Here is a 27,046-nt window from a genome sequence, read left to right as displayed (position 1 = left end):
AGAGACTTCATGCCAAGAGACCAAACACTAAGCTGTGAGAGCCATATACAAAAAGCTGCTTATCATTTTGTTGAGATAGGGAAATGTTTACCTGAGTTTGCCGGTGGTCTGTCTGATTGTTGGTGCTCTCCTGATTGGAGTAGTTTCTAGTTGGATTACTGATATTACGTTTTGACTGACTCTGAGCTAAAATTATATCTTGCTTTCCTCTAAAGTTTTTCTTTAGTATTTGAAATAATTCAGCCCAACAACCATTTATGATACTTTGATTTTTAAAATTTTTTATTTGTTAAACAAACAGACTTTAAATGAACAATTATTAAGTATTCCAGATAAATCACATGCAAATAAACATCAAGGAAACAAATGACAATTGATTTCCCAGCGACATTCTTACAAGGGATCAGCAAAGAAATGCTAAGATTGCACAGCACTAATCAGCTCCATAGTCACAATAGTCCATTATGAAAGATCTCTAGCTATATTTAATTCACACACATGCATACAGACAGACAGACAAACAGACACACACACACACACACACACACACGTGCAAATATGCAGGTGCAGGAACATACAGTTGCAGGTACACACAGGCGCACACACGTACCCATATGCATATGTTTGTAAATATGCATACATAAACACATGCACATGCATACACACACTAACAAACACACCTGCACAATTACATACTAAAGCAAATTTGTCTACTTGCACATTAATTATTGTAGGGTATAATTTGTGATGGTATTCATCAGTGTTGAGTTTCTGACATTGTGCCCAATAACTAGCAGACCATATGTTCAATCTACGATCCATGCATAAGTGATAGTCCAGAATATTGCAATTCTGGCAGCTATGCCAATGTGTTAATTTTACAGCATCCTTGCACTCTTTTCATGGTGCAGCTACTGCTAAATTACTGAAATAGTAATCTAGAGACATAGACCGAATCTACAATTTTGAATCCCACCTTGGCAGCTGTGGTATTAAAATTCAGTTGATATTCTGGAATGTAAATAAAATGAAGTTGTCATTTGAAATGATGACCATAAAATTATTAAAAAAAAAACTTGTAAAATTCTAGTTTGTTCACGAATTTCCTTTGTGGGGAGACCTACCACTTGGCCTGTGTGTAACTCCAGACTCACCATCCTATCTGATCCTGAAATGCCCTACCAAGACTCGGCTCAAAAGCAGTAATGGAGGGGTGTCAATGCAGCCTGTATCACAGAGCCACAATGATACAATGATACCGCATAGCTCCATAGACCTGGATCCAATCAAGACCCTCAATACTGTCAACATGGGGTTTGAACTCTGATCCCATGAATTTTTCCCATGTGGTTCCATTTTCTCCCACGTTCCAGTGACGCAAAAATAGATTCATTTTGTCACTTTAAGATTCCCCCTGGCCGGTAACAGGAGTAATAGGGAGGACTGAGTTGATGGACTTGTAAGAATGAATAATTTGTAGGGAAATGGCCTGGGGAAATGGCACCAATAGAGCAGTCCTATGAGTGAATATAGACTCGATGGGCCACTCTCTGCATCATAGAGAAATATATGAAAATCTGAAAAACAACTGTCTTGGGTCATGAAATGTAATGACGGAGATAGCTCAAGCAAATAACATGAACCATTTGAAGGAAAATTTTGATTATTACATGAGTTAGAAAGGTTCAGAAAAAATGCCCTAGAAGGATGGGATAAAGTACAAGAAGAGGCTTGAATGAAAAACATAAACACTGGTACTCATCAGCGGGGTCAAATAGGCATTATGCTGATGTAAGTTCAATGTGATACAAACACATAATTGACCAATCTTGCAGTAAGACATCTGGACCAGGTCAATTTACTCTCTTTCAAACCTGTATACTCAAAATGTCTGACTTCAAACATAACTTTCAGTGAGTCTCTCGGGCAATTGTGGTTGTTGTGACTTGGGCAATTGATTTAATTTTAACCACATTTTTTACTGTTAGGAGACCAGGCACAAAACTGACTGTGAAATAAGAAACATTCCTAAAGATAATGACCAAAATAAAAGTCATTCTTACTAGCAGTTCAGAATTTTGGCATTGGGTCAATCCTGCATGCATGGTGTGGAATCAGACTAAAAGTGATATGGATTACAGTGGACATTGCTGCAGAGCTGAGATCAGAGTCAAGGACACTCATTTTAAAACTGATTTGTCAGTTGGAAAAACTATATGTTGAAAAGATCTCTGGTTGCCTAATGTTACGCTGATGGTAAGTGGTGTAATTGGTGAAAAATCAGCAAAGGACCTATTCCATCTGTTTCTAGCTGAATGGGTTAGGTTACAATTATCCCCAAGGTACCCAGTTATACTGTACATTAACATTCTTTGTCAGGCAGTTCTCTGCATCACCATATTGTAGTTGATGAGAAATAAATACTTTGTTTTGTTTTACTGGGCCGGACATTTAAAAGAAAAATTACAACCCAATTTAAAACAGGGGCCTTGCTTTCAAATTGAATGTGTGCTTCTCAATAGGATTTCAACGTTGACGTGACACCTTATTTAAGTTCTCGGAGGTATCAGCACCTTACTAGGTCTTGTGCAGAGAGAGGCTTTAAGTTCTGGGCATTTTAAACATATCAGCCTGAAATCCATGAAATGGAAGTGAGCTGGATATGGATGAGAATCTTCATCATTCAAGAAATAAACATATTTTTAATCATTATGTGTAAAAGAGAAGGCAGGAAGAAATTCAAGCAATGGCAGGTTAAGATATAATGAGCATCTCCACGGAAAATGCATCATGACCTCATTTGCAGCTTTATCAATGGCTCTCCTAATTCCTTAACAGAAAACCTCCTGTCCTTGACCAGTATAAGTTATATTCAGCTATGAATGAGAAAGAGAGATGGGAAGCTGAAGGTGACAGTAGATAGGGTTAAGAGTTTCATATGATCAGTCATCATTCCCAAGAATCTTGGTGCTGATTTGTTTGAAATGCTCTGAATGTAATACTGTACATCAACTTAAAGAGCTTTTTTTTTCCAAGTCCAAACAGCAATTGCATTAGTCATGGTCGAGGGCGTAGGATACCTTCAATTATAAATCCTGACTCTGCTCCATTCAGATAAACAGATAAATTGGGGGAAAGGTGTGAGGACCAGCTGAGCCAAAACTAAACCAAGGGATTCCCTGAAGAATTCTGGCTTCAGGTTTGGAAATGGATGGTTAGATTGGTGGGAAGGCTCCACTAACCATTTCATTACCATGAGAAGCCAGGCTCTTCCAGGCTTAAGCTGTGTTGCTATCAGCACTTACACTTTGTTACAATCCAACAACTTCCCTCGTGGCTGCCAGAGTATAAAATCATAAGGAAAGAATCCCAGGTGAAGTTATTTGTGATTTTCATAATTTTATTTTTGAACATTTTAGACATAATGAAATTTCTACTATGGGTTAGAATTTTAAAAAATACTTTTCTGCCTGTGTTTGATACTCTGTATTTTTTGAGCTAGTGATAGTAATTTGCTTCCTTAAATCATTACCCAGTATACAGCAAGTTATTTACTGAAACTTCTATTTCATGCAGCATGCATCTATGCTCATTTCTGTTGCTATGTTGTAATCATATATTCCTCCTTTAAAAAAAACAATAAATCATGTGAAGACTGGTCGGAGAGAAAATGTTTCATGGTACAATGAAATTTCCACCTGACAATCAGACCCAGCCATGAGTCTTCTAGTGGGAGATCCTGATTGAGTGGAGCAGGTCATTACTATCCAAGGGCAAGGACTTACTAATGCTGACTTCTTCTCATATGTGCAGTCTGTAATGTCATCTGGAGGTTAACCAAATCCAATAATAATGCCAAGGTATATTGCTTCAAACTCTTGGACCATAATATTATATGAGAATATCATACAGGCTCATGGAATAATTCAATATCCACTTAATGCCTTTATGTGCAAAGCAAGAAAGAAGCAACGGACTATTTCTTCCCTTGAAAGAAGGAAGATTAAACAAATGAAGCAAAGAATGTGAAGGAAGAAATAAAGGAAGGTGAGAGAAAAGGGAGAGATATAAGACAGAAGGGACTACTGTGTCTGCTGGCAGGTGGAAATGTACAAAGTAATTCAGAAGAACACAGGAATATCTTGCAAGGAGTACAAATTGAAACAATAGCATTGAATTAATCCAGCACAACATTGTTCCTAGGCTTACAGGAAGTATTGACAAGGCGTGTGATCACGGCCTCACTGCTCAGGTGCAGATGCCTCTGTCTCACCTTCTACCTCCTCGGATGCTTTCCCTCCATCTTCAGGAGCTGCAAGAACATTTAGATTTGATTATTAAACAGGATAACACTTTATTCAGATATTCACATTCAAATTCAAAAGCGTGAATTAGTTTTGAAAAAAAAATCTCATCATTTAAAATCGTGTCGATCAAATTAGTACATGATGTTCTTGTTGGCAGATTTTTCATCTACAAATCTAAAAGTTATTAGATGCACTATAGACTTTAGCAAGACACTTAACAAGGTTAAAGGCATTTTTGCAAGGCATTCACCAAGCAGATGGATCAGGAAAGTAAAAGTATAAGGATCCTACAGTAAATTGGTGTTCAAAACTGAGCTGGCTGCAGGAGGTAAGGGGTAATGGTCAACAAATGTTGTAGTGATAGGAAGACTTGAGGGAAGCATTCCTAAAGCCTCCATTCTACCATAGCCTTTGCCTTTTAATGATAAATATCAAAGATTTTGATACTAAGATTGGCATGGGGGTTGGAAGAGCTGTAGACTGCAATAAGAGATCAATGGACTAGTCAGGTGGGCTGAAAGATTGTAAATAGAATTTATTTCAAAGGAATATAAGTTTCAATACTCTGAGAGGGCAAGGGAGGGCTAGGTTGCTTGCTGAAGGATCCCTGAGGTAACAGAATGAGTGGAACTAATGGGTTCTTCCTCAGCAGGGGGGGTATGTCTGCATCATCAGACTGTACTCTCAAGAATGAAGGATTGGAGGGGAGTTGAAGATAATCTGTATCTGAAGGAGAACTCCTCACATTTAAAAATTATTTCAATGAGCACAAGCATAAACAAGGCTGTCACCTGAGGACTGGTGCATGAAGTTGGCCCAAATAACTTTTTTTCAGCTGGCATGTTTATGATTGGCCAGCTGGTTTCCTGTGACACAAAACTTTCATGATTCTATGAAGTGATGTTGAGTCTTTCACTTTCTTTCATTTTCACAGTCATCAATGCCATATTATGTGAATCAAATTTAAACAGAGTAGTACAAAACTTTACAATATTAAATGTTATGGACAGACAACAAAATTAAACTGGGCTTATAACCTTCTTGTCTGCACAATCACATGAACATGGGAATTAGAAGCAGGAGCTGGCCCATCAGTCCTCTACCACCATTTAATCAGATCATGGCTCCACATTCCAATCTGCCCAAGGTAAGCTTTCATCCCTTTCTTATTAGTATCTCTCTACCTTTGCCTTAAAATGTCCTAGGTCTCTGCCTTGACTGGTCTTTGAGGAATAGAGTTCACCTATTGACTCTACCTGATGATCCACCCCTGAATGAATGCTTGTAAATGCGTACATTGGCAGATTACTGTTGAAAGTCATTTTCCAATTTACTGCTGCACCACACAATTACTCCTGGTGGCAGTGTTGGTGTGCTAGTGTCAAACCAATATTCACTACATTGCTACTGTCTAAATAGTGTTGCTAGGTAACCAATGTTAATGAAATAATTGATCATTCTGAAAACATTACAATTTCATTTGCAAACTGACATTACCTTTGATAAATCATCACTATTGTTACAAATGCAAATATAATACCCAATTTCCACAAGGTAATCTAGCACAAAGAACACATTAACCTCCAAGTAATCACAAGGAAATTCTTATAAAATGACAAAGATAAAGATTAACTTTATTTGTTACATGTATATTAAAAAAATAAAAAATACAGTGAAATGTATTGTTTGCATCGAGGATGTGCAGGGGACAGCATACAAGTTTCACCATGCTTCCAGTACCAACATAGCATTGCCACAACTTTCTAACTCGAACTCAAGTATCTTGGTAACGTGGGAGGAAACTGGAGCACTCAGTGGAATCCCACCCTGATCATGGGGAGATTGCACAAACTTCTTACGGACATCGGCGGGAATTGAACCCCAATCTTGCAGATGGCATTGTGAAGCGTTATGCTAACCACTATGTTACGTTGAGCATTCCGTCAACTGGGCACCATAACTTCAGGAGTTGTTTGGTGACACCTGAGATAGGACTTCTGACAGTCTTCTGTAAAAGTTATGGCAGATGATTGGGAGAATCCGAGAAGAAATTTCCAGTGCATCATTTCTAAGATTGTTCCCTCCTCTGAGCATGGTATTGTTCTCAAGGAGCTTCTATAAGCAGTGCTGCAGTCATATAATGTACCACTTAAAGAAGTAGCAGGCATAACGTAACAATCATCCAACCCAACCACTATTATATAAATGCCCCACTTCTCTTTTATAAAGAAACATTAATAGTGAATTAACGCATTTGCAAATCTGACGCACTGCACAAGTGAATTGAGTCACCAACTTGCACATGTCTGTGATCTTCACAACAGTGCTAGTGCCTCATGAATCTCAGTTCCCTCAGATAAGATCTATCTCCGGACTTGTGCTATCACAGCTCTCTGTAGCAATAATAAAATTTGACTTCACTTTAGTGAAGGGTGACGTGTAAGACAAAAGACCATATGGAGATAGATTAAGACAAATCGTGTGTTAAAGAGCACAACAGACCACCAGCATGATGCTTTGAAGAAATGGCCTGAGCATGATACGATGTGAGGCCAGTTACCTGAAGGCGGAAAATTCAATGTTCATCTCCGAAGCTTGCGAAGAGCCAAGATGTAAGGTGAGATTTATTTTACGCCTAAGTACAGTAATAGAGGAGTCCACCGATGGAGGCGTAAGAATTTGAGCGAGATTGAGAATTAAATTTGCAAGAAACAGGGAGCTCAGGATCATACCTGTGAAATGAACAATCACTTTTTGGGGTTTGTCAGATGTACAGGAGACCATTGTGAATTCCAAAAGGAAGAGATATTTGGCCAATGGGCATGTGGATCACTGCATCACTTCGGGCAATGAATGAACTGGTGTTACACCTCTGCTGGTAGTACAGAAAAGGTGCCATGCGAGGGGAATGATAGTTGGGGATGGAAAGCAGACCAGGGAGTCTTCCGCGAAGCAGGCTTCACAGGAACGGTAGATTTTGGACTCACTATAGTTAATACAGGTAAAAGGTCAGCAATTAATCCAAACTCTCTTCCCAGAGAGATCGGTAAAATCTTGTTCCTCCAAATATAATTACAAATGCCCCTTTTCTACATGGGTAGAAGACATGACTGGTGACGAGATCTTGTTGAAGCTGGTGACAATTGTAAAGAGTAGTACTTGAATGCAGAGGCTGGTGAGCTCTGTCCCAGGCAAGAGCAAATAAGAGGAAATTAGATTAAATATAGGCAAGAACTTCATACTCTATGACAGGGAGGAAGCAACATTTCAGGAAGAAGAGGGATATTTGAGGGGCACCAGAGAGAAAAGCCTCACAAATCTGATGAAGACAAAAAAACTGGGGAAAGAATGGTTTCTTTACAAGAGGCATAGTAAAATAAGGTATGGTCAAGAAAAATGTAAAAGTCGATGGAGATGTAAAAAATATTAGTGGCTGGTTTAACTCCTGAGATGGAGATAGAGAGATCCAGAAAGGGAAGAACAGTATCAGAGATGGACCACTTGAAAGTTGGGGAGGAAACTGGCAGCAAAACGAATGAAAGCTTTGAGCTCGGTACAAGCGCAAAATGCAGCAACAATGCAGTCATCAATGTACCGGGAGCAAGAGCTGGGAGATCGTTTCAGACTCCACCTTCTACAATTTTATTTGTTTTCCTGTGTCCCTATTCCTCTGTCCACTGAGCGTGCATCAAAATTGGTTTGTTTTGTATGGCTCTAAGCTTGTCCACTGCTGAGTCTGGGAAATGCCCATCTGTGGTGTTTGTTGTAAAAGTCATAGTCTCTAATTTTCCTGCAGTTTTTTTCATATGCCTTCATCAAAAGACATCTACTGTATTTTTGGTTCAATGCCCTGTACCCTGTTGTAATTATATTGTTGACCTGCTGTGCATCCATTAAGCAGATATCACAGGATTGGTAGATTTTGGACTTCGTATAGTTAATAAATGTACAAGGTCAGTAATTAGTGCAAATTGTCTTCTCAGAGAGAATTAGTAAAATATTATCCTCAGAATAAATTACAAATACCCTTTCTCAACCTGTGTAGAACTAAGGAATACAAACAATGTATTAAGCCAGTCATGTCCATTGTCTATAGTACTCTCCAACCTCATCACTGGAAACTTCACCAGCCAGTGTATGACTGGCATTATAATGTACTAAACATAACTCATTGCTGAGGTTTTTCTTGCACTGGTTATCGACGTGTTGATATTCCATACTCTAACATCAACGTTCATCTTTCATTAATAGTTGGTGAAGAGGTGTCAATACTATAAGATATGGTGGGAAGCAGGTGTAATATTGAAAGCTACCTAAAAATATATTTATTTGAGGCTTCCTGCCTTTGATCATGACCTCAGTTTTCTCTTTCACTGATAATTGTTCTTTTCGTCTTCTCACATAAGTAAAACATCTTCTATTGGAAAAAGACATTAACATTTTTAAAAACTTGACAAAAGTTTTTTAGGGGGGCATCATAGTGTAATGGTTAGCACAATGCTTTACAGTACAGGTGAACCGGTTCAATTCCCACCTTTGCCTGTTAGGAGTTTGTACGTTCCCCCCACATTGCTCCGGTTTCCTTCCACAGTCCAAAGATGTACCAGTTGGTAGGTTAATTAGTCATTGTACATTGTCCTGTGCTTAGGCTACCATTAAGTTGGGGGCGTGGCTCGAAGGGCCGGAAGAGCCTACTCTGTGCTGTATCTCAATAAATAAATTAATAAGGTTCTCTCACATTTATCGCAATACATTGAACAACACACACAAAATGCTGCAGAAACTCTGTAGATCAGGCAATGTCTATGAAGAGGAATAACCAGTCGATGTTTCAGGCTTAGACCGCTCATCAGGACTTTGATTTAAAGATTGCTTGTTCATGATTTCCAGCATCTGTAGGATCTCTCATGTTTATGACCTTCTAGATATATTACCTTGTATTGAAAGGTTCTCCATCTCCAAGGCAGTAACAGTTAGAGGACTCTGATTGCATACAAAATGTTGAATTTCCTGCAGTACCTTCCCCACGGCTGATCAGAATTATCTTGGTGCTCATTTTGCTCAGTGGGGATTTGATATACATGTGTAGATCTTAATTGTCGAGAAATGCTGTGTTTTATTAACTGCATTATGCTGAGTATAGTATGAGAAGTCTAGCTTCATTAACACCTGTAGCCCTGATAATTTCTTATGCAAACCTTAGAATATAGGCCAGAAAATTTCATGTCACTCAATATGCTTTTTCCATTGATACCACATTCTGTGAAAGCTTGTTCACCTCTTCTTTCTGCACGTTCAATGCATAGGGAGCAGATCAGGGTTTGCAGTAGATTAGTCTTGCTTCCATTATTGTATATATCTGATCTTTATGCCACACAATTGCCATGTGTGAATCCTTAAAGCATGTTGTTTGCAGAAGCCTGCTAAAGTCAGGTTGTGACTAATTTGCAAGGAAAATTGTGATCCAATCCACCATCAATTCTTCCTACTAATCTCTTCCTGGCAAGATAAGACCTTTTATAGCATAATTTGCCACTAAAATTAGAGGTCTTATCTCTACAAAAGCCTCTCACATTTACCTCTAAAATTTTCAGGGTTTCTTATTTACAGTTTCTCACAATTGACCCCTGACCAAATTTCTGATCAAAAGTGCCAGTGACTATAGATATGTCAATATTCGTATCAAAGTCTCAATTTTTGATCTTTTGTTTTCAATTGTTTTTTCACTATTGATGGCATAAAAGTGATTCTTTCATTGGTCATCCATTTCAATGTTGTTTAAACCTCCCTCCTAAGGTTTACTATTGCAATTGGTATCCTTCATGGAACTTGACCTCATAGTTGATATCCTGGTTTCTCTGGGCTCTATACAGATTTTCAATTTGATTTTTCATCCGATAATCTGCAATTGCAAACTGACGCAAGGAACATAAGGTTGTGATAATGGGTGATTTTAACTTTCCACATATTGACTGGGACTCTCATACTGTAAAAGGGAGTTTGCTAAATGTGTTCATCTCCCCGCTAGCCTTCACCGTGGCCACGGAGGTGATCATTAGAGCATCTCGATGGAGGGTTGGAGGACAGCGCATAAGACCTGGCCTGAGGCTGCCGCCTATCGGAGCATACATGGACGATCTCACAACACTCACCATGACAAAGGTTTGTACTGTACGCCTGTTGAGAAAGCTTCAAGAGAACATCGAGCAGGTTTGGCTGAAGATCAAGCCGAGCAAGTCCAGAAGCATCTCTATCGGGCTCCTTCCATGCCTCATGTGGCCCGTAACCGTGTATGAAGTTCCAATCTCGAAGGTGGAAAAGTTGGAGAGACTGATCAGCTCATACGTAAGGAAGTGGCTTGGTCTTCCCAGGTGCCTCAGCAGCATAGGGCTCTACGGCAAAGGAGTCCTAGAGCTACCCATTTCCAGTTTTCAGAGGAGTACAAGTGTGCCAAAGTCGGACTGGAGATGATGTTAACAGAGGCGAGTGATCCATTTGCAGCACAAGCTGCCCACATCCTGGATACTGGGAGGAAATGGACTCCATCAGAAGCAACCCAGCAAGCAAAGGCGGCACTCAAGCACAGGGACATCGTGGACCGAGTGCAGCAAGGGAGGAGCGGTCTTGGCCTTGGGGACAGTACACCAGCCTGGAACAAGGCTGCTCCATCTCAGAGACGCAGGAGACTTGTCGGCAGGAGGAGCTGGCAAGGTGTGCAAAGCCCATTGCTCAGGCAAGGCAAGGGCAATGGATAAGATGGGAGGGAGTGGAGAAAAGAAAGATCTCCTGGAAAGAGCTGTGGGAGATGGGGACATTCAGAGCGAGCTCCACCATCAGGGCTGCCTACGATGTCTTGCCGTCTCCCATGAATCTCAGCCAGTGGTATGGAGAGGACCCCACATGCTCCCTCTGCCCAACTTCAGCAACACTAAAACACATTCTGGTGGGCTGCAAGACCAGAGAAGTACTACAGTATAGGGACTCAAGTGACCCGAAGGTGGCTAGAGCAGGGATCCAAGTAAGTACTGGCAGGAAGTGGAGGGCAGAGGAAGCTGTTCAGGAGGCAGAGGCGAGGCTGCGTCACAGGAGGCTGGTGGGAGTGGTCACACGAGGCCGAGCTGGGCTAGGATCCTTTCCAACTCCCCAAATGGACACCAGAGGGAAGGAAAGGCGTCATCTAGTTCAGGAGGAGGTGAGAGCAGTAGTGGAGGAGACGAGAACCTGCAAGATGATGAGAATGAAGCAACAGTGAGCTTGGACAAGATGGGAGAATACGGTTGAGAGGAAAGTGACTTGGGCTGATCTTTGGAAAGCCGAACCACACTGCATCCAATTTCTCATCCAGGCAGTGTACGATGTGCTGCCAAGCCCATCAAACCTGCACACATGGGGCAAGGCAGAGTCATCTGCGTGCCCACTGTGCTCCAAGCGAGGAACCCTGGAGCACATCCTCAGTGGCTGCGCAAGGGCACTTGGTGAGGGACGGTACAGGTGGAGGCATGATCAGGTCCTGAAGACCATCGTTGAAGCCGTAAGCGCAGGAGTTGAGTGGGCGAAGCGGTCCCGACCCTCCAAGCAGACCATTGCCTTTGTCAGAGCTGGGGAGCAGCCAATACCTGCCAAAAGAACATCTGCAGGCATCCTGACCTCTGCAAGGGACTGGCAGCTGTTGGTGGACCTCAAAGGACAGCTGAAGTTCCCCAATCATATCGCAGCCACCACCCTGCGACCAGACATTGTCCAGACATTGCAAGTGGTGCTGCTGGAGCTGACAGTCCCATGGGAAGATAGCTTGGAGGAGGCCTTTGAAAGGAAGCTCTCCAAGTACGCAGGACTGGTCAGCAACTGTCAGCAGGCTGGATGGAGAGCGAGGTGTCTCCCAGTGGAAGCTGGTTGTAGTGAATTCGCAGCCCGTTCCTTAGCCAGCAATTTGGGCATTGAGGAAGAGAGGAGAGCCATCTGCAGTACCACCGATGCGGCAGAAAAGGCCTCCAGATGGCTGTAGCTCAAAAGAGGGGAGCCATGGAGTCATAAGTAGCTAGCCATCTGGACACAAGCTGGGGTCTGATCAGCCCCGGCTGGGTCACCTGGTATAATATGTATAATATTGAAAGACCCGAAACACCCGATGATTCCAGGAACATCACTGAAGGTGTGTCCAGAAGCATCAGTAGATGTATGTACACAGAGCAAAAGGATTGCAAGGGGCAAAGTTGGTCCTCTGGAACATCAGAATAGTAAACTATGCATGGAGCCAAAAGAGTTGGGGGAGATTTTAAATGGAAATTTAGCATCTGTATTTACTTGAGAGAGAGGCACAGAGTGAGAAGTGATGTAAAACAGCAGCGAGGTCTTGGACCCTGTACAGAATACAGAGGTGGTGGTGTTTGTTGTCTCGAGGCAAATTAGGGTGGATAAATCCCCAGGGCCTGACAAGGTTTTCACTTGGACCCTGTGGAAGGCAAGTGCAGAAATTGCAGTAGCCCTGGCAGAGATATTTAAATCACCCTTAGTGACAGGTGAAGTGCCGCTGTTTAAAAAAAGCTCTAAAAATAAACCAGGAGATTGTAGGCTAGTGAGCCTGATATCGGTAGTGGGAAAGTTATTGGAAGGTATTCAAACAGGCCAGATATATGAATATTTGGATAGACAGGGACTGACTAGGAATAGGCAGCTTGGCTTTGTGTGTCGTAGGTCGGGTTCAACTAATCTTATAGAGTTTTCCGAGGAAATTACCAGGAAAGTTGATGAAGGCAAGACAGTGGATGGTGTCTGCATGTTCTTTAGCAAGGCACTTGACAAGGTCCCACATGGGAGATTGGTCAGGAAGATTCAGTCATTTGTTATTCAAGATGATATAGTAAATTGGATGAGACAATGGCTTTGTGGATGAAGCTAGAGAGTGGTAGTAGATGATTTCCTCTCTGCCTGGAGGCCTGTGACTAGTGGAGTGCCACAGGGATCGGTGCTGGGTCTGTTGTTGTTTGTCATCTATGTCAATGATCTGGATGATAATGTGGTTAACTGGATCAGCAAATTTGTGGATGACACCAAGATTGGGGGTGTAGTGGACAGTTAGGAGGACTATCAGAGCTTGCAGTGAGATCTGGATCAGCTGAAAAATGGTCTGAAAAATGGCCTATGGAATTTAATGCAGAAAAGAGTGAGGTGTTACACTTCGGTAGGACCAAGCAGGATAGGCCTTACATAGTGAACAGTAGGACACTCAGGAGCACAGTAGAACAAAGAGATCTGGGAATACAGGCCCATAATTCATTAAAAGTGAACAGGTAGATATGGTCATAAAGGAAGTCTTTGGTGCACTGGCCTTCATAAATCAAAGTATTGGGTATAGGAGATGTGATGTTATGTTGAAGTTGTACACGAAGTTGCTGAGGTATTGTGTGTAGTTTTGGTCACCTACCTACAGGAAAGATGTAAATAAGGTTGAAAGAGTACAGAGAAAATTTACAAGGATGTTGCCGGATCTGGAGAACCTGAGCTTTCAGGAAAGATTGAATAGGTTAGGACTTTATTCCTTGGAATGTAGAAGATTGAGGTGAAATTTGATAGAGGTATACAAAATCATGAGGGGTATAGCGCGGGTAAATGCAAGTAGGCTTTTTCCACTGAGGTTGAGTGGGACTACAACTAGAGGTCATGGGTTAATGGTGAAAAGTGAAATGTTCAAAGGGAACATGAGGGGAAATTTCTTCACTCAAAGGGTTGTGAGTGTGTGGAATGAGCTACCAGTACAAGTGGGTAATGCAAGCTCAGTTTCAGTGTTTAAGAGAAGATTTGATTTAATCAATTTTGGATCTTCCCCTCCCCCTCCCACTTTCAAATCTCTTACTAGCTCTTCCTTCAGTTAGTCCTGACGAAGGGTCTCGGCCCAAAACGTCGACTGTACCTCTTCCTAGAGATGCTGCCTGGCCTGCTGCATTCACCAGCAACTTTGATGTGTGTTGCTTGAATTTCCAGCATCTGCAGAATTCCTCGTGTTTACGTTTGAGAGAGGGAAATTGGAATGGGGAATGGTGAAGGAGAAGGAGGGGAGGCAATTACCGGAAGTTCGAGAAATTAATGTTCATACCATCAGGTTGGAGGCTACCCAGATGGAATATAAGGTGTTGCTCCTCCAACCTGAGTATGGCCTCATCGCGGCAGTAGAGGAGGCCATGGACTGACATGTCAGAATAGGAATGGGAAGCAGAATTCAAATGGGTGGCCATTTCAATTGAAGTTAAGTGAACCTGTTTCTGAACTTGGTGGTGTGAGTCCTAAGGCTCCTGTAGCTTCTTCCTGGTGGCAGCAGGGAGAAGAGAACATGACCTAGGTGATGGGGGTCTCTGACGGTGGATGCTACTTTCCTGCGACAACACTCCTTGTAGGTTTGCCAAGTCATGACAGACTCCTTAAGGAATTACAACCCAAAAAAAAAAATTATTGTTTGTAACCAGCACTACACAAACAATAGCAGGTAAATGTTTTAGGTAGGGACTGTCCATTAAATATCTCCTAATTACTATCTTGTTATGCTTTACCACCTACCATGTAGGATTAAGTTATAGGGACAATCACTTTAAAAAATGAACTATCATCCCAGTGCTGACCCTGTGCTACAGGGCACTATTTAATGCTTGTCTTTTGCTGATCTGTAGCAGAAGGGATACCCTGAGTGATTACCACTGTCTACTTAAGTGTGGGATTCATTATCTTAAAGTATTCTTCTTGTCAAAAATAGAAATTCATCTTGCCAGCAATAGGTTGCTGACAGCAAACCAGGTAATAGAATGCCATAGTGTCACTGGGACAACTCCTTGAATCTGGTTACCACGAAACCAGCAATGCCAACTAAAGATGAATCCATACTGGTAAATTTGAATTAAATTGGCAAATTGGAAAATGGGTTCATTGTTGTCACATGTATGGAAGTACAGTGAAAAATTTGTCTTGAAACACTGTCCATGTAGATCAAATCATGACCACAGAGCAATGAGGTAAAACAAAAGAGAATGAAAAATAAAATATTAATGTAGGTATCATACAGGCAGCAATGACATGGGTAGGACAAGTGACAAGGCTCTGCATATGGTGCAAGGTCAAAGGGCAGGACCTTCAGGGTCGGGATCTCAGGATTGCTGCTCATGCCACATGCTAGTGAGACCAGAGCTAGGAAGATTAGTCATTTTAATATGTGGCTAAGAAGTTGGTGTAAGATGGTGGGCAAAAGATTTGTGGATCATTGGGCTCTCTTCCAGGGAAGGCGAGACCTGTACAGAAGGGACAGTTTGTACTTAAACTGGAGAGGGACTAATATCCTAGCAGGAAGGTTTGTTAATGCTGTACGGTGGGATTTTAACTAGAGTTGCAGGGGGATGGGAACCAGAGTGGCAGAACAGTTAGTGGAGAGGTTCTGGAGCCTGATGTTGGTAAGACCTCAGACAAAGTCAGGAAACAAAAGGTTGAACATGTTGCGACTAGTGTCCTGAGCTGCATATATTTCAATGCAAGAAGTATCATAGGAAAGGCAGATAAACTCACATGGAATTATGACGCAGGTGTAGGTGTAGGCAAGTAGGAACGTAGGAACAAATGAGGTGCTTATAGAATATAAGAAATGCGAGGGAAAACTTAGGAAAAACATCAGGAAAGCTAAAGGAAGGCATGGATTTGCTCTAGCAGACAAGGTATAGGAGATTCCCAAGGGATTCTACAGGTATGTTAAGAGCAAAAGGAATGCTAGGGACAACATTGACCCTTTGGAAGACCAGAATGGTAATCCATGTGTGGAGCTGAAACAGACTGGGAAGATCTTAAATGCAGTATTTGCATCTGTATTTACTCAGGAGACAGATGCAGAGTCTATTGAAGTGAGACAAAGTGGCATCAACTTCATGGACCCTGTACAGATTACAGAGGAGGAGGTGTTTGCTACCCTGAGGCAAATCAGGGTAGATAAATCCCCAGGGCCTGACAAGGTGTTCTGTCGTACTCTACGGGAGGCAAGTGCAGAAATTGCCAAGGCCCCAGCAGGGATATTTAAAACATCCTCAGTGACAGGAAAGGTACCAGAGGATTGGAGGATAGCCAGTGTTGCTTCGCTGTTTAAAAAAAGCTCTAAACAGAAACCAGAAAGATATAGGCCGGTGAGTCTGACATCAGTTGTGAGAAAGTTATTGGAAGGTATTCTAAGGGACTGTATCTTTAAGTATTTGGATAGACGTGGACTGATGAAGGATAGTCAGCATGGCTTTGTATATGGTAGGTCATGTCTAACCAATCTTACAGAGTTTTTCAAGGAAGTTAACAGGAAAGTGGATGAAGGCAAGGCAGTGGATGTTGTCTACGTAGACTTTAATAAGGCATTTGACAAGGCCTGCATGGGAAGTTAGTCTAGAAGGTTCACTGGGTCAGAATTCAGGACGAGATCGTAAATTGGATTAGACATCGGCTTTGTGGGAGAAGCCAGAGAGTGGTAGTTGATGGTTACCTCTTTGACTGGAAGCCTATGACTAGTGGTGTACCACAGGGATCGGTGCTGGGTCCATCGTTGTTTGTCATCTATATCAATGATCTGCATGAAAAAGAATCTGGTGCTTTCCCGGCATATATGATGAATAAACTCTTCTCAGGCTTCCAGCCGGATACGGATATTGAATTTAAGCAATGTTTCGATGACAAGCTCTTCCACCTTGATTATGCTGGCAGTGAGAAATATAGACAGAGTCCATAGTTGGGAGGCTAGTTTCTGTGATGTGCTGAGCCGTGTCCACAAATCTCTGCAGTTTCTTGCAGTGATGGGCAGAACAGTTGCCATAAATTCCAAGTCGAATAGGATGCTTTCTATGAAGCTTCGGTTAAAAAGTTAGTGAAGGTCAAAGGGGACATGCCAAATTTCTTCAGCCTCCAGAAGAAGCTGGTGAACTTCCTTGGCAATGGCGTCAATGTGGTTGGAGCGGAACAGACTATTGATGATGTTCACTCCTGGGAACTTGAAGCTCTGAATCCTCTCAGCCTCAACACCAATGATGTCAACAGGAGTCCGAACATTTTTTGATATCAGATCATTTCAGCAGCAAGTGGAACGTTTGCAAATTACATGCCCGCATAAGATTGTACTGTACAGCTATTATTAATATAGAATGGAAAACATTTGTAGTGTCTTTTTATTGGCCTCAGTTGAAATCATCTTGCACTCAAAAAATACAGTGCAAAATATGATCAGGAGGCAATACTTTGATGTACTGTTAGATCCTCTGAGATACTCTCTTTAACAAATTGTTTCTATTTGGAGGCCGTTCAAACCCACGGATTTATTACTACGAGCTGTAAAACTGACAGGTTGCATTCAGCTATTTTTTTCTTTGCCAAATACACAGACAAAGACAGTTAAAGTGGGCAGAGTCCTGGCACTTTAGTCTTTAACACAGTTTAAATTCAGGCATGAATTTCACTCTTCATTACTTGTAGCTGCTCCATATTTGACACAAAGCAGGAATATCAGAGAAGATGCTAATTTGTTACCTGATTACTCTATGTGTACAGACTGTCATCTTTAATTTAAGATAATGGGTTAGAAATTTGCCCATGCTTATTTTCACTGCATGCACAGCATCGTATTGGCTGTGTGGTGCCCTCTAACTTTCACTGAAGTCACTAGAACTGTTTTTCTGCAGTAGATTGCATAAATGAGCAGCAGCAAGGATGGATGTTTTGGCGCTAAACTTTAAAGCAACTGAATTTCTACACCAAGATCTCTGATCTCTGATCTGAGAGTTTACTTTAACCTACAGTAACCTGCACCCAACATTAAAAGAACAAGCACTTGCGTTTATACAGTAGCTGTCTCGAACTCGGGAAATCCAAAATCACTTTACAAGCAAAGAAATACCTTTGAAGTACAGGCACTAATACAAAGAAAGAAAATGAGCAAACACACTTTGTTTTAACTGTTTTACTCCTGTGTTTATCAATTCCAGATATAATTGAATTCTCTTGAGGGAGATTTCAGCCTCTCTGCTGTAGATAAACCAGAAAGTTTTTTTGGTTTTGCTTTCCATAACCTGATTAAAATTAGTATCTCACCAAAGAAACAATCCTCCCTCCATTGTTTACCATCTCTGTTTGCAATTCATTAGTAAGACTGAGATAATTTCATAGTTTCCTTGTGTGCTACTTTCACATGGGCACAGAGGCCACTATACTCTTTTTCAGATCTAGGTTCTGGCTGCAAAGATAGTCTCCAAAATCTCCTGCTACCTGGATTGGTGTGTGAAGAGTACCACTTTGTAGCAGTGTTGGAGAGCTACCCACAGTCTGAGGAATGACTATCATCTGGCAGGAAAAGCCAGGAGCTAACTTGCAATGTGTTTTGACAAACCATGAGATCAGGATGGATTGCTTTTGTTCTACTCTACAGCAGAAAGAAGCTAGTCTGCCCATTGTACCTGGACCAGCCAGCTGAAAGTTATCCCATTAGTTCCACCACCACCCTCCTCCTCCATCCGGCAGAACTGGTCCTCACCCTCGATTTGTCCTTTGACTCCTCCCACTTTCTCCAGACTCAAGGGGTAGCCATAGACCCCAGCTATGCCTGCCTTTTTGTTTGTTATGCAGAAGGCATGTTCCAAGCCTTCCTTGGAAATGTTTCCCAACTCTTCCTACACTACATTGACAACTGCATTGGTGCTGCTTCATGCACCTATGCTGAGCTCATCAATTTCATCAACTTTGCCTCCAACTACCACCCTGCCCTTAAAATCACTTGTTCCATCTTTGACACCTTCCTCCCCTTTATCAATCTCTCTGTCACCATCTCTGGAGACAATCTGTCTACCAACATTTGTGAAATCTGTTGGGGTCGTCTACTGTATCCAGTGGTCCTGATGCCGCCTCCTGTACATTGGTGAGACCCAACTTAAATTGGGGGACTGCTTTGTGAAGCACCTCCGCTCCATTCACCAAAAGCGGAATTTCCTGGTGGCTAGTCTTTCCTGTTCCGACATGTCGATCCATGGCCCCCTCTTTTGCCCTGATGAAGCCAGAAGCCACTCTCAGGATGGAGGAGCAACACCTCAAATTCCATCCAGGTAGCCTTCAGCCTGATGGCATGAACATCAATTTCTCCTGCCAGTAAATATTTTCCCCACCTTCCTTCTCCTTCTATTCTCCAATCTGTCCTCTTACTTCTTCTCCTCACCTGCCTATCATCTTCCTCTGGTGCCCCTCCTCCTTTCCTTTCTCCCATGATCTACTCTCCTCTCCTATCAGATTACTTCTTCTCCAGCTTCATACCTTTCTCACCCACCTGACTTCACCTATCACCCTCTCAATGACCTCCTTCCCCTCCTTCCACCTGTCCATTCTGGCATCTTCCTTCTTCATTTCCTGTCTGAAAGAACAGTCACAGCCCAAAACATCACTGTTTATTCATTTCCATTGATGCTGCCTGACTTGCTAAGTTCTCCAGCATTTTGTGGGTGTTGCTCTGTATTTCCAGCATCTGCAGAATCTCTTGTGATTAACATTGGTTCCAAATTCCAGCTCTTTCTTTTATTCTTCTGGTGAAAGTTACCTCAAAATCCACTTCTAGCAGCCTTTCAGATGACAGTACCTTGTGACAAAAATATATTTTTTTCTCATTTACAGTTTGATTAATTTTCAGAATATACTGTAGGTATTTATCTTGAAACTGTGGGTTGCATTCAAACTGCATGCCAAAATTTTTCTACAGAGATACAAGCAATTCTGCAGATGGTGAAAATCTTGAGTAACACACAGAAAATGCTGGAGGAACTCAGCAGGTCAGGCAGCATCCATGGAGGAAATGAAAAATAAACAGTCAACGTTTCAGGCTGTGACCCTTCATCACAACTCATTTCTACAACTTGCTTTACAGGGCTCACTGACTGGAATAATAATAGAGAGGAAGTGGATATCCTTGTGCTTCTCTGTAGATGTTAAACAGGTAATATTGTAGATATACATCTATTCAAAATCTCGACTGAAGAGTCTGATCTCTGATGAAGGATCTCTGGTGAGTCCTTGATGAAGGTTCTCAACCCAAAACGTTGACTGTTCATTCTCATTCAATTCTGCTTAACGTGCTGAGCTCCTCCAGCATTTTGTACATTTCTTCAACATCTCAGTCCGTTTTCCATTACTGAACTACAAACAAATCCACTAAGCTAACTAATTTCTGCCTGGTAAAGCTCTTCTGCAAACTTTCCAAAGGCTTTCACCTCCTGTCTATAATGGAGCAACCAGAATTGAATGCAATACTTCAGCTGGGGCCTAACCAGAGTTTTATAAAGCTGTAAAATAAATTTCAGACTCTTGAACTCAATGCCTCAATGAATAAAGGCAAGCATGGCATATGCCTTCTTTACCAACCTATCAGCCTGTGCAGCCACTTATATGGAGCAATGGACATGAACCCCATGACCATCTGTATATCAACAGTGTTCTGCCCCTTTACAATTGATATCCATTTGCAACACCTCACACTTGGCCAGATTAAATTCCATCTAACATTTTTTCCTCTTGATCTATATTCCATTATATCCTTTGGCAATTGTCTACACTATCCACAAAACAACTTTGATTCATCTGCAAACTTACTAACCCCTGCATTCACAGTTTCATCCAAGTCTATGTCACAAAGAGCAGAGATCCCAGTCGGGAAGCCCTGGAGAACACAACTAATTGCAGACCTTGATCCAGATTAAAGTTGCATCAACCATTGCCTTTTGTGTTATATGGACAAGTCAATTCCTCATCCAAACGACCAAGACGCTGTGAATCTCATGCAGCTTAATCTTCTGAATGAGCCGACCACAAAGGACCTTGTCAAACATCTTTCTATTGTCGAGAGCTCTACCTTTATCAATCACTTATGTCATTTCCTCAAAAAGCTCAATTAAGTTAGTAAGTCATAGCTTGCCCTACACAAAGCCATGCTGACTGTACCTAGTTAGGCCATGGTTTCCAAATTCTCATAAATCCAGTCCTTAATTATCCTCTCCAATAGCTTCAAATTGATGTGAGACTCTCTAGTGCTTCCGCAAGTTGACGGTTCAGTGTTTTCTAGACATCTCTGAAGTTTCTAAATTCTACAGGAAGTATTACGTCAAATGCTAAAAGAATTTCTTATTTGTTTCTTTCTCCCCCTGAAAAACAGTATGATGTAAAGCAGTGGACAAACAGCCAGTTTAAGCTCCTACAAGGAGGAGGAGGAGGTGGGGGTAAGAAGGGCTCTTAGTAGTGGACCATGTTCATACAGCCTCTTCACAGTGCAATTTTCCCAAGTAAGGCTCATCAAAGCTATTCATGCTTAATAAGGATGTCATGCCAAAATATGCTGCATGTTTGTGACAGAGTAATGTGAGGTCTGCCTTGCTTGTGGCTGTCAAGGCCAATGTGATCAAACATTTTTATGGGTGAGGTTTTATCTCAGGATGGAGCTGGAGATCTTTGCTGCATTGGCGATTGTCTTCCATTGTGAAGTGACTAACTGCTCCAATGCAGTAAAGTAATTTCAGTCTGTTTTGTCAGAGGGCAGCAGGCAGAATGAAACAAGATGAGGGGTGCCTTTCATTACATGCATGTTTATCTGCAGATTCCAATTATCAAAGATACAGCATACTGCAACTGGAAGTGATTCATCTTCCTCACATTCCAGCTGATATGACTGTTTAATGCATCTTGCATGTTGCTGCTAATCTGGGGTCTGACGGGTGATGTATGTTTCTCTGCCACACAAAGATAAATTTATGAGGAGTGTTTGATGGCTCTAGGCCTGTACTTGATGAAGTTCCAAAGGATGAAGAAGGATCTCACTGAAATCCACTAAATACTGAAAGGCCTGAATAGATTGGACATAGAAAGGATATTTCCATTAGTCTAAAATCTGAAGGCACAACCTCAGAATAAGGAGTCTTATTTTAAAACTGAGATGAGGAGGAATTTCTTCAGCTGCGGGGACAGGGATTGTGAATCTATGGAATTCATTGGCTCTGAGCCTTATTGTGTGTACTTAGACATAGATTGATAGGTTCTTGCTTTGAAAGGAGGTTAAGATTTATAGAGAGGGTAGGAAAATAGGATTGAATGGTGAAGCAGACACAATGAGCCAAATGGCTTAATTCTGTTCCAATATTTTCTGGTCTTATGCTCTATAGTTTCCAGGATTATCCCTTTTTTAACTAGAATCACAGAGCAAAATTAACTACTCACCAGTCCTCCGTGACTAGCCCACGGTAGAGGGGATATGAAGATAATTGGCCAAGGCCCCAGTAATCTCATCCCTTGCTTGTCTCAATAACCCATCAGCCCCCAGGCACTTATCCACGGTAATATTCTGCAAGACTACATCTTTCTTTATCTCAACACCCTCTAGCATATTAGCATGCTCCAAACTAACGTTACAATTCTCCACATCAGTATTCAGTACACTTTGGATACGAGTATTCCATACTCTTGTTAGGAGATTTGCTTCCACACATATTCACTAAACTGCTCCCCATTGTCCGGGCTCCATCTGAGCCTTATTCACTTTGGTCATTGAGTTGAAATCTGTAATTCACACATAGAAATGCCAGATTTTTACTCTCCTTTTTCCACTACTTATTTCATAACATATTCCAGTGATATTAAACCTAATTCTGATTCTGAGATGGATTTAAATCCTGATAAATGCAGCACAGAGCATCCTTTCAAGGACCGCCAAGTGTAGGAGCTGCTCAGTGAACAGTAGGGCCGGCCCGTGGTTGTACTAATGAATAATAAGATCTTGCTATACAAACACAGGAAGAAGCAGTGTAGAGAGCATATAGCCACCCGCCTTCAATGGCCAGGACATAGAATTTGAGATTATGTAAGTTACATTTGAACTTTATAAAATGTTCATTAGACCATAGCTAGAGTAGTGTGTACAGTTCTGGTTGCCATATGAGAGGAGACAATTTGGATAAAGTGCAGAGGAGATTGACCAGATTGTTGCCTGGTGTGACGAGAATACACATAAAATTAAGATGTTTGCTGGCCTGGGCTAGCATCAGTGGCATCAGCAGTTGGTCTGCCACCTGCCCTCAGGGGAAGGAGAGATAAGGAACAATGGAGCAGCGTCTGGAGATGTGTAATGAAGGGACGTGGGAGAGAGAGCTGTCTGGAGCGGCTCCCCCTTTGAACCCTGAACTGTTTGAAGTGATGGACAGGCGATACCCCAGCAGGGGGATAAAAAGGGACAGGTTCGCTAAGACAGGACACACGCCACCCGAGGTAACGAGACCCTGGAAGCGGTGCGCCTCTCACGAGTGGGTGAGAAGTATCAGACAACGACCAGGGTGGAAAGGTACGATCAGCGGGAACCCGGTGTGTGTCCGCCCTTGCCTGGGTGCCGGGTTCACTGCAGAGGATCAACCGCATCTGGAGGAGGGGTCACAGTCGGTGACCTCAGGTGACATCACCAAGGACCCGCCCAAAAAGTTGCTTGTGAGCAATCTCGCCGGTCTGTGAGTGAAGCAGTGTTCTGAATGATCAGTTATTCCTGTTCTATCTCTCTCTTCCCCCACGTTGTCCATCGCCATGGCAACGATTACTGCGAACTGAACTGGACTGAACTTTGAGTCATTTTGAAATTTGGTCATTTACCCCTAGACAACGATAGAGCTTGATTGATGTTGTTATCTTAATTCTGTGCACATGTGTGGTTATCATTGTTGAACTGTTGCATTTATTATCCTTTCGATTACTGTGTTGCTTGTTTCTTTAATAAAACTTTCTTAGTTCTAGTACTCCAGACTCCAACTGAGTGATCCATTTCTGCTGGTTTGGCAACCCAGTTACGGGGTACGTAACACTGGAAAGAGGGTTTTGGTTATAGTGAAAGAATGCATTGACAAGGATTCTTTACCCTTAGGGCAGAGGCAACTAAGGGTGACCACAGAGAGGTAAATAACATTGTAAGGGGCATAAATAGGGTGGGCAGTAGAAAACATTTCCCCATCAAAGGGGCATCTAAGACTAGTGGGGAATGGTCAAGAGCAGGGGTCCCCAACCTTCTTTGCACCACGGACCGATTTAATATTGGCAATATTCTTGCGGACCAGCCGACCTGGGGTGGGGAGGGAGTGTTCAAGTAGGGTTAAACTCACCTCAACATGTCTTTTACAGTTAGGGTTGCCAACTTTCTCACTCCCAAATAAGGGACAAAAGTAGCAGTCAAATACGGGACAGTGTTTACCCCGAGAAAGACTATCAAGACCATGAAGCCTTGCGTGGGCACCTGTGTGCGCATGCGTGTACATGCTGATTTTTTCCCCACAAATCGGTTTTGGCTTAATCTTCCTGACTACACTGTACATACATTATTTCTACTTTATATAGGCTGTGTATTTATCACATCATTCCAGCTTTTAATATATGTTAGAGTTATTTTAGGTTTTATGTGTTATTTGGTATGATTTGGTAAGTTATTTTTTGGGTCTGGCTCAAAAATTTTTCCCATGTAAATTAATGGTAATTGCTTCTTCGCTTTATGCCATTTCGGCACGATAGGTTTCATAGGAACGCTCTACCTTAGCGAGGGAAATACGGGACTAGGGCGGTCCCATATGGGACAAACCAATTTAGCCCAATATACAGGATGTCCCAGCAAATACGGGACAGTTGGCAACCCTATGTCCAAGTTCAACAGTGCGTGACAGGGAATGAGGAAAGGTGCAGCTGACTCATATCATTTCCTCAAGGTCCGGTAGCACATGCTTTGCGGCCCGGTGGTCTAGAGGAGGTCTGAGAAGAAACTTTCTCACCCAGAAGGTGTTTGGAATCTGGAACACACTGCTAGAGTGGGTGTCAGAGGAAGATACTCTCACAATATTTAAGAAGTACCTAGAACAGTATTTGAATCATCAAAGCACAAAAGGCTGTATTTTTATCTAGAGATACTGTACAGCATGGAATAGGCCCTTCCGGATCTTCACGCAGTACTGGCCAGCAACCCCTGATTTTAATCTTAGCCTAATAATGGGATTATTTACAATAAACCATTAACCTTCTAATCAGTACATCTTTGGACTGTGGGAGGAAACTGGAGGACCTGGAGAAAACCAACATATTCCACAGAGAGATCGTACAGAGTCCTTACAGATTATGCTAGAATTAACCTCTGAACTCCCAGCGCCCTGAGTTGTAATAGCGTCACACTAACTGCTACGCTACTGTGGCCCTGTTTGGTACTTGTCAAGAACATATTGGTCTGGAAGGTCCGTTTCTGTGCTCTATAGCTCCACGATTCCATTATATCTTTTACACTTTTCATTATTCTTTTCTTTTTTCCCCTTAATCCTCTTTATTTGTCTGACTTCAGCAGGTGAAATGTCATCTTCTCACTGAGCCAGTTACATTGACAGTTAAGCAGTAATTGAAAATACATTCAAAAATGTAAACAAAAAGTGAGAAGTATTAAATTCTTCAAAATCAATTTCAATAGCTTGCTTTTATATAGCACAGTCAATGCATTATTCCCAAAACATTTAATTATAAAGTGATAAGCAATCAAGCCGCAGAAAGGATTATTTGAACAGATGACAAAAACTCAATCAAAGACTTGTGCTTTAAGAAACTCCATAAGGAAGAGGAGTGAGGCAGGAAGGAAATTCTAGTGCTCAGTTCTAGGTTACTGAAAGTTTGGCTGTCAACAGTGGAGAAATGAAAATTATAGATGAGCAAGAGACCAGAAATGGAACTTGAAGGTTGGAGATTACTGAAATCAAGAACCAGACCGCAAGAAGATACAGTATGAAGAAACGGGTTTAGAAAAGAACATCTCCTGAGGTCTTACATAACGTCCTAAACTGTCAATCGTTCTGATAGGAGATGCATTAATATTTTTTCTAAATTAATATTATATATCATGTCTACAGCTCTTGTGCTTGACACCATATAGAGAAACTATATATGAATTTTATGATAGATCATCACTGTTATAGAAATTCTTCATCTATTTCTTTAATGTTTAAGTTGAAAATGGGATAAATACATTATTTATATGTAGTCAGTTTTAGAAAATATTTAAGATTAAATATTTCCTTATTAATGTTCACAAAGTGCTTCTGATGCAGAAGAGATTCATATGTATTCTACTGAAATGATTGGAGTGCACATTAATTGATCCAATCATGAGTAGAATAATCAAGTGGAAAAACAAATGACTTCTATTTTAAAAATAAAACTTTTGCCTTCCACTGTCCATTTTAAATAAAGTATTCCAATCACACCACTTAAAACTTGCAATGTCTCTTCCGGAAATGAATACGTAGCAATTAGCAATTCTCTCTCCTGTGATGCTGCTGAACACTTAATTACCAAAGGTATGTTTAGGAAAATCTGAGCAAAAGTTAATTAGAATGAGTCAATTAACAATGAGAACTTGGGAAGGTAAAACTCCAGTCAGGGAGTTTATTCCAGTGGGGATTTGGTATCTGACACTGGCCCAGAAGCAGAATGAAAGGGAATAAAAGTTTACACACACAAGATGGAAAGAGAAAAACTGCAGATAAGAAGCAGAAGCCTTGTATTTATTTATAGATTCTACCAGCCTTGTATTTATTTATTGTTCAGTTGTGAATTACCCTGCTTACCCCCTGTTTTCTCCAGGCCAGTGGTCACGTTTGTCAAGGAAATGACGCTGCTGAAGGAAGACATTTTTGCCTATACTTTCTGTTTCATCATAATAC

The 27,046-nt window shown here is 41.6% G+C and overlaps 1 protein-coding gene across 1 annotated transcript in view; it reads right to left on the bottom strand.

Annotated features, from left to right (window-relative positions):
• Positions 1–242: 242 nt before the first annotated feature.
• Positions 243–27,046, bottom strand: part of LOC134340842 (neuromodulin-like) — an 88,341-nt gene continuing 61,537 nt past the window's right edge. The window contains exon 3 of the mRNA XM_063038405.1: positions 243–4,312. Within this exon, the coding sequence (XP_062894475.1) occupies positions 4,242–4,312 (71 nt within the window). The 3' untranslated portion in view covers positions 243–4,241. The remainder of the gene's footprint in view (positions 4,313–27,046) is intronic.

This window comes from Mobula hypostoma, chromosome X2 (genome assembly GCF_963921235.1).
Source record: "Mobula hypostoma chromosome X2, sMobHyp1.1, whole genome shotgun sequence".
NCBI classification, from domain to species: Eukaryota; Metazoa; Chordata; class Chondrichthyes; order Myliobatiformes; family Myliobatidae; genus Mobula; species Mobula hypostoma.
The sequence above is the reverse complement of the archived record's forward strand: the minus strand, read 5'-3'. Positions and strand labels throughout refer to the sequence as shown.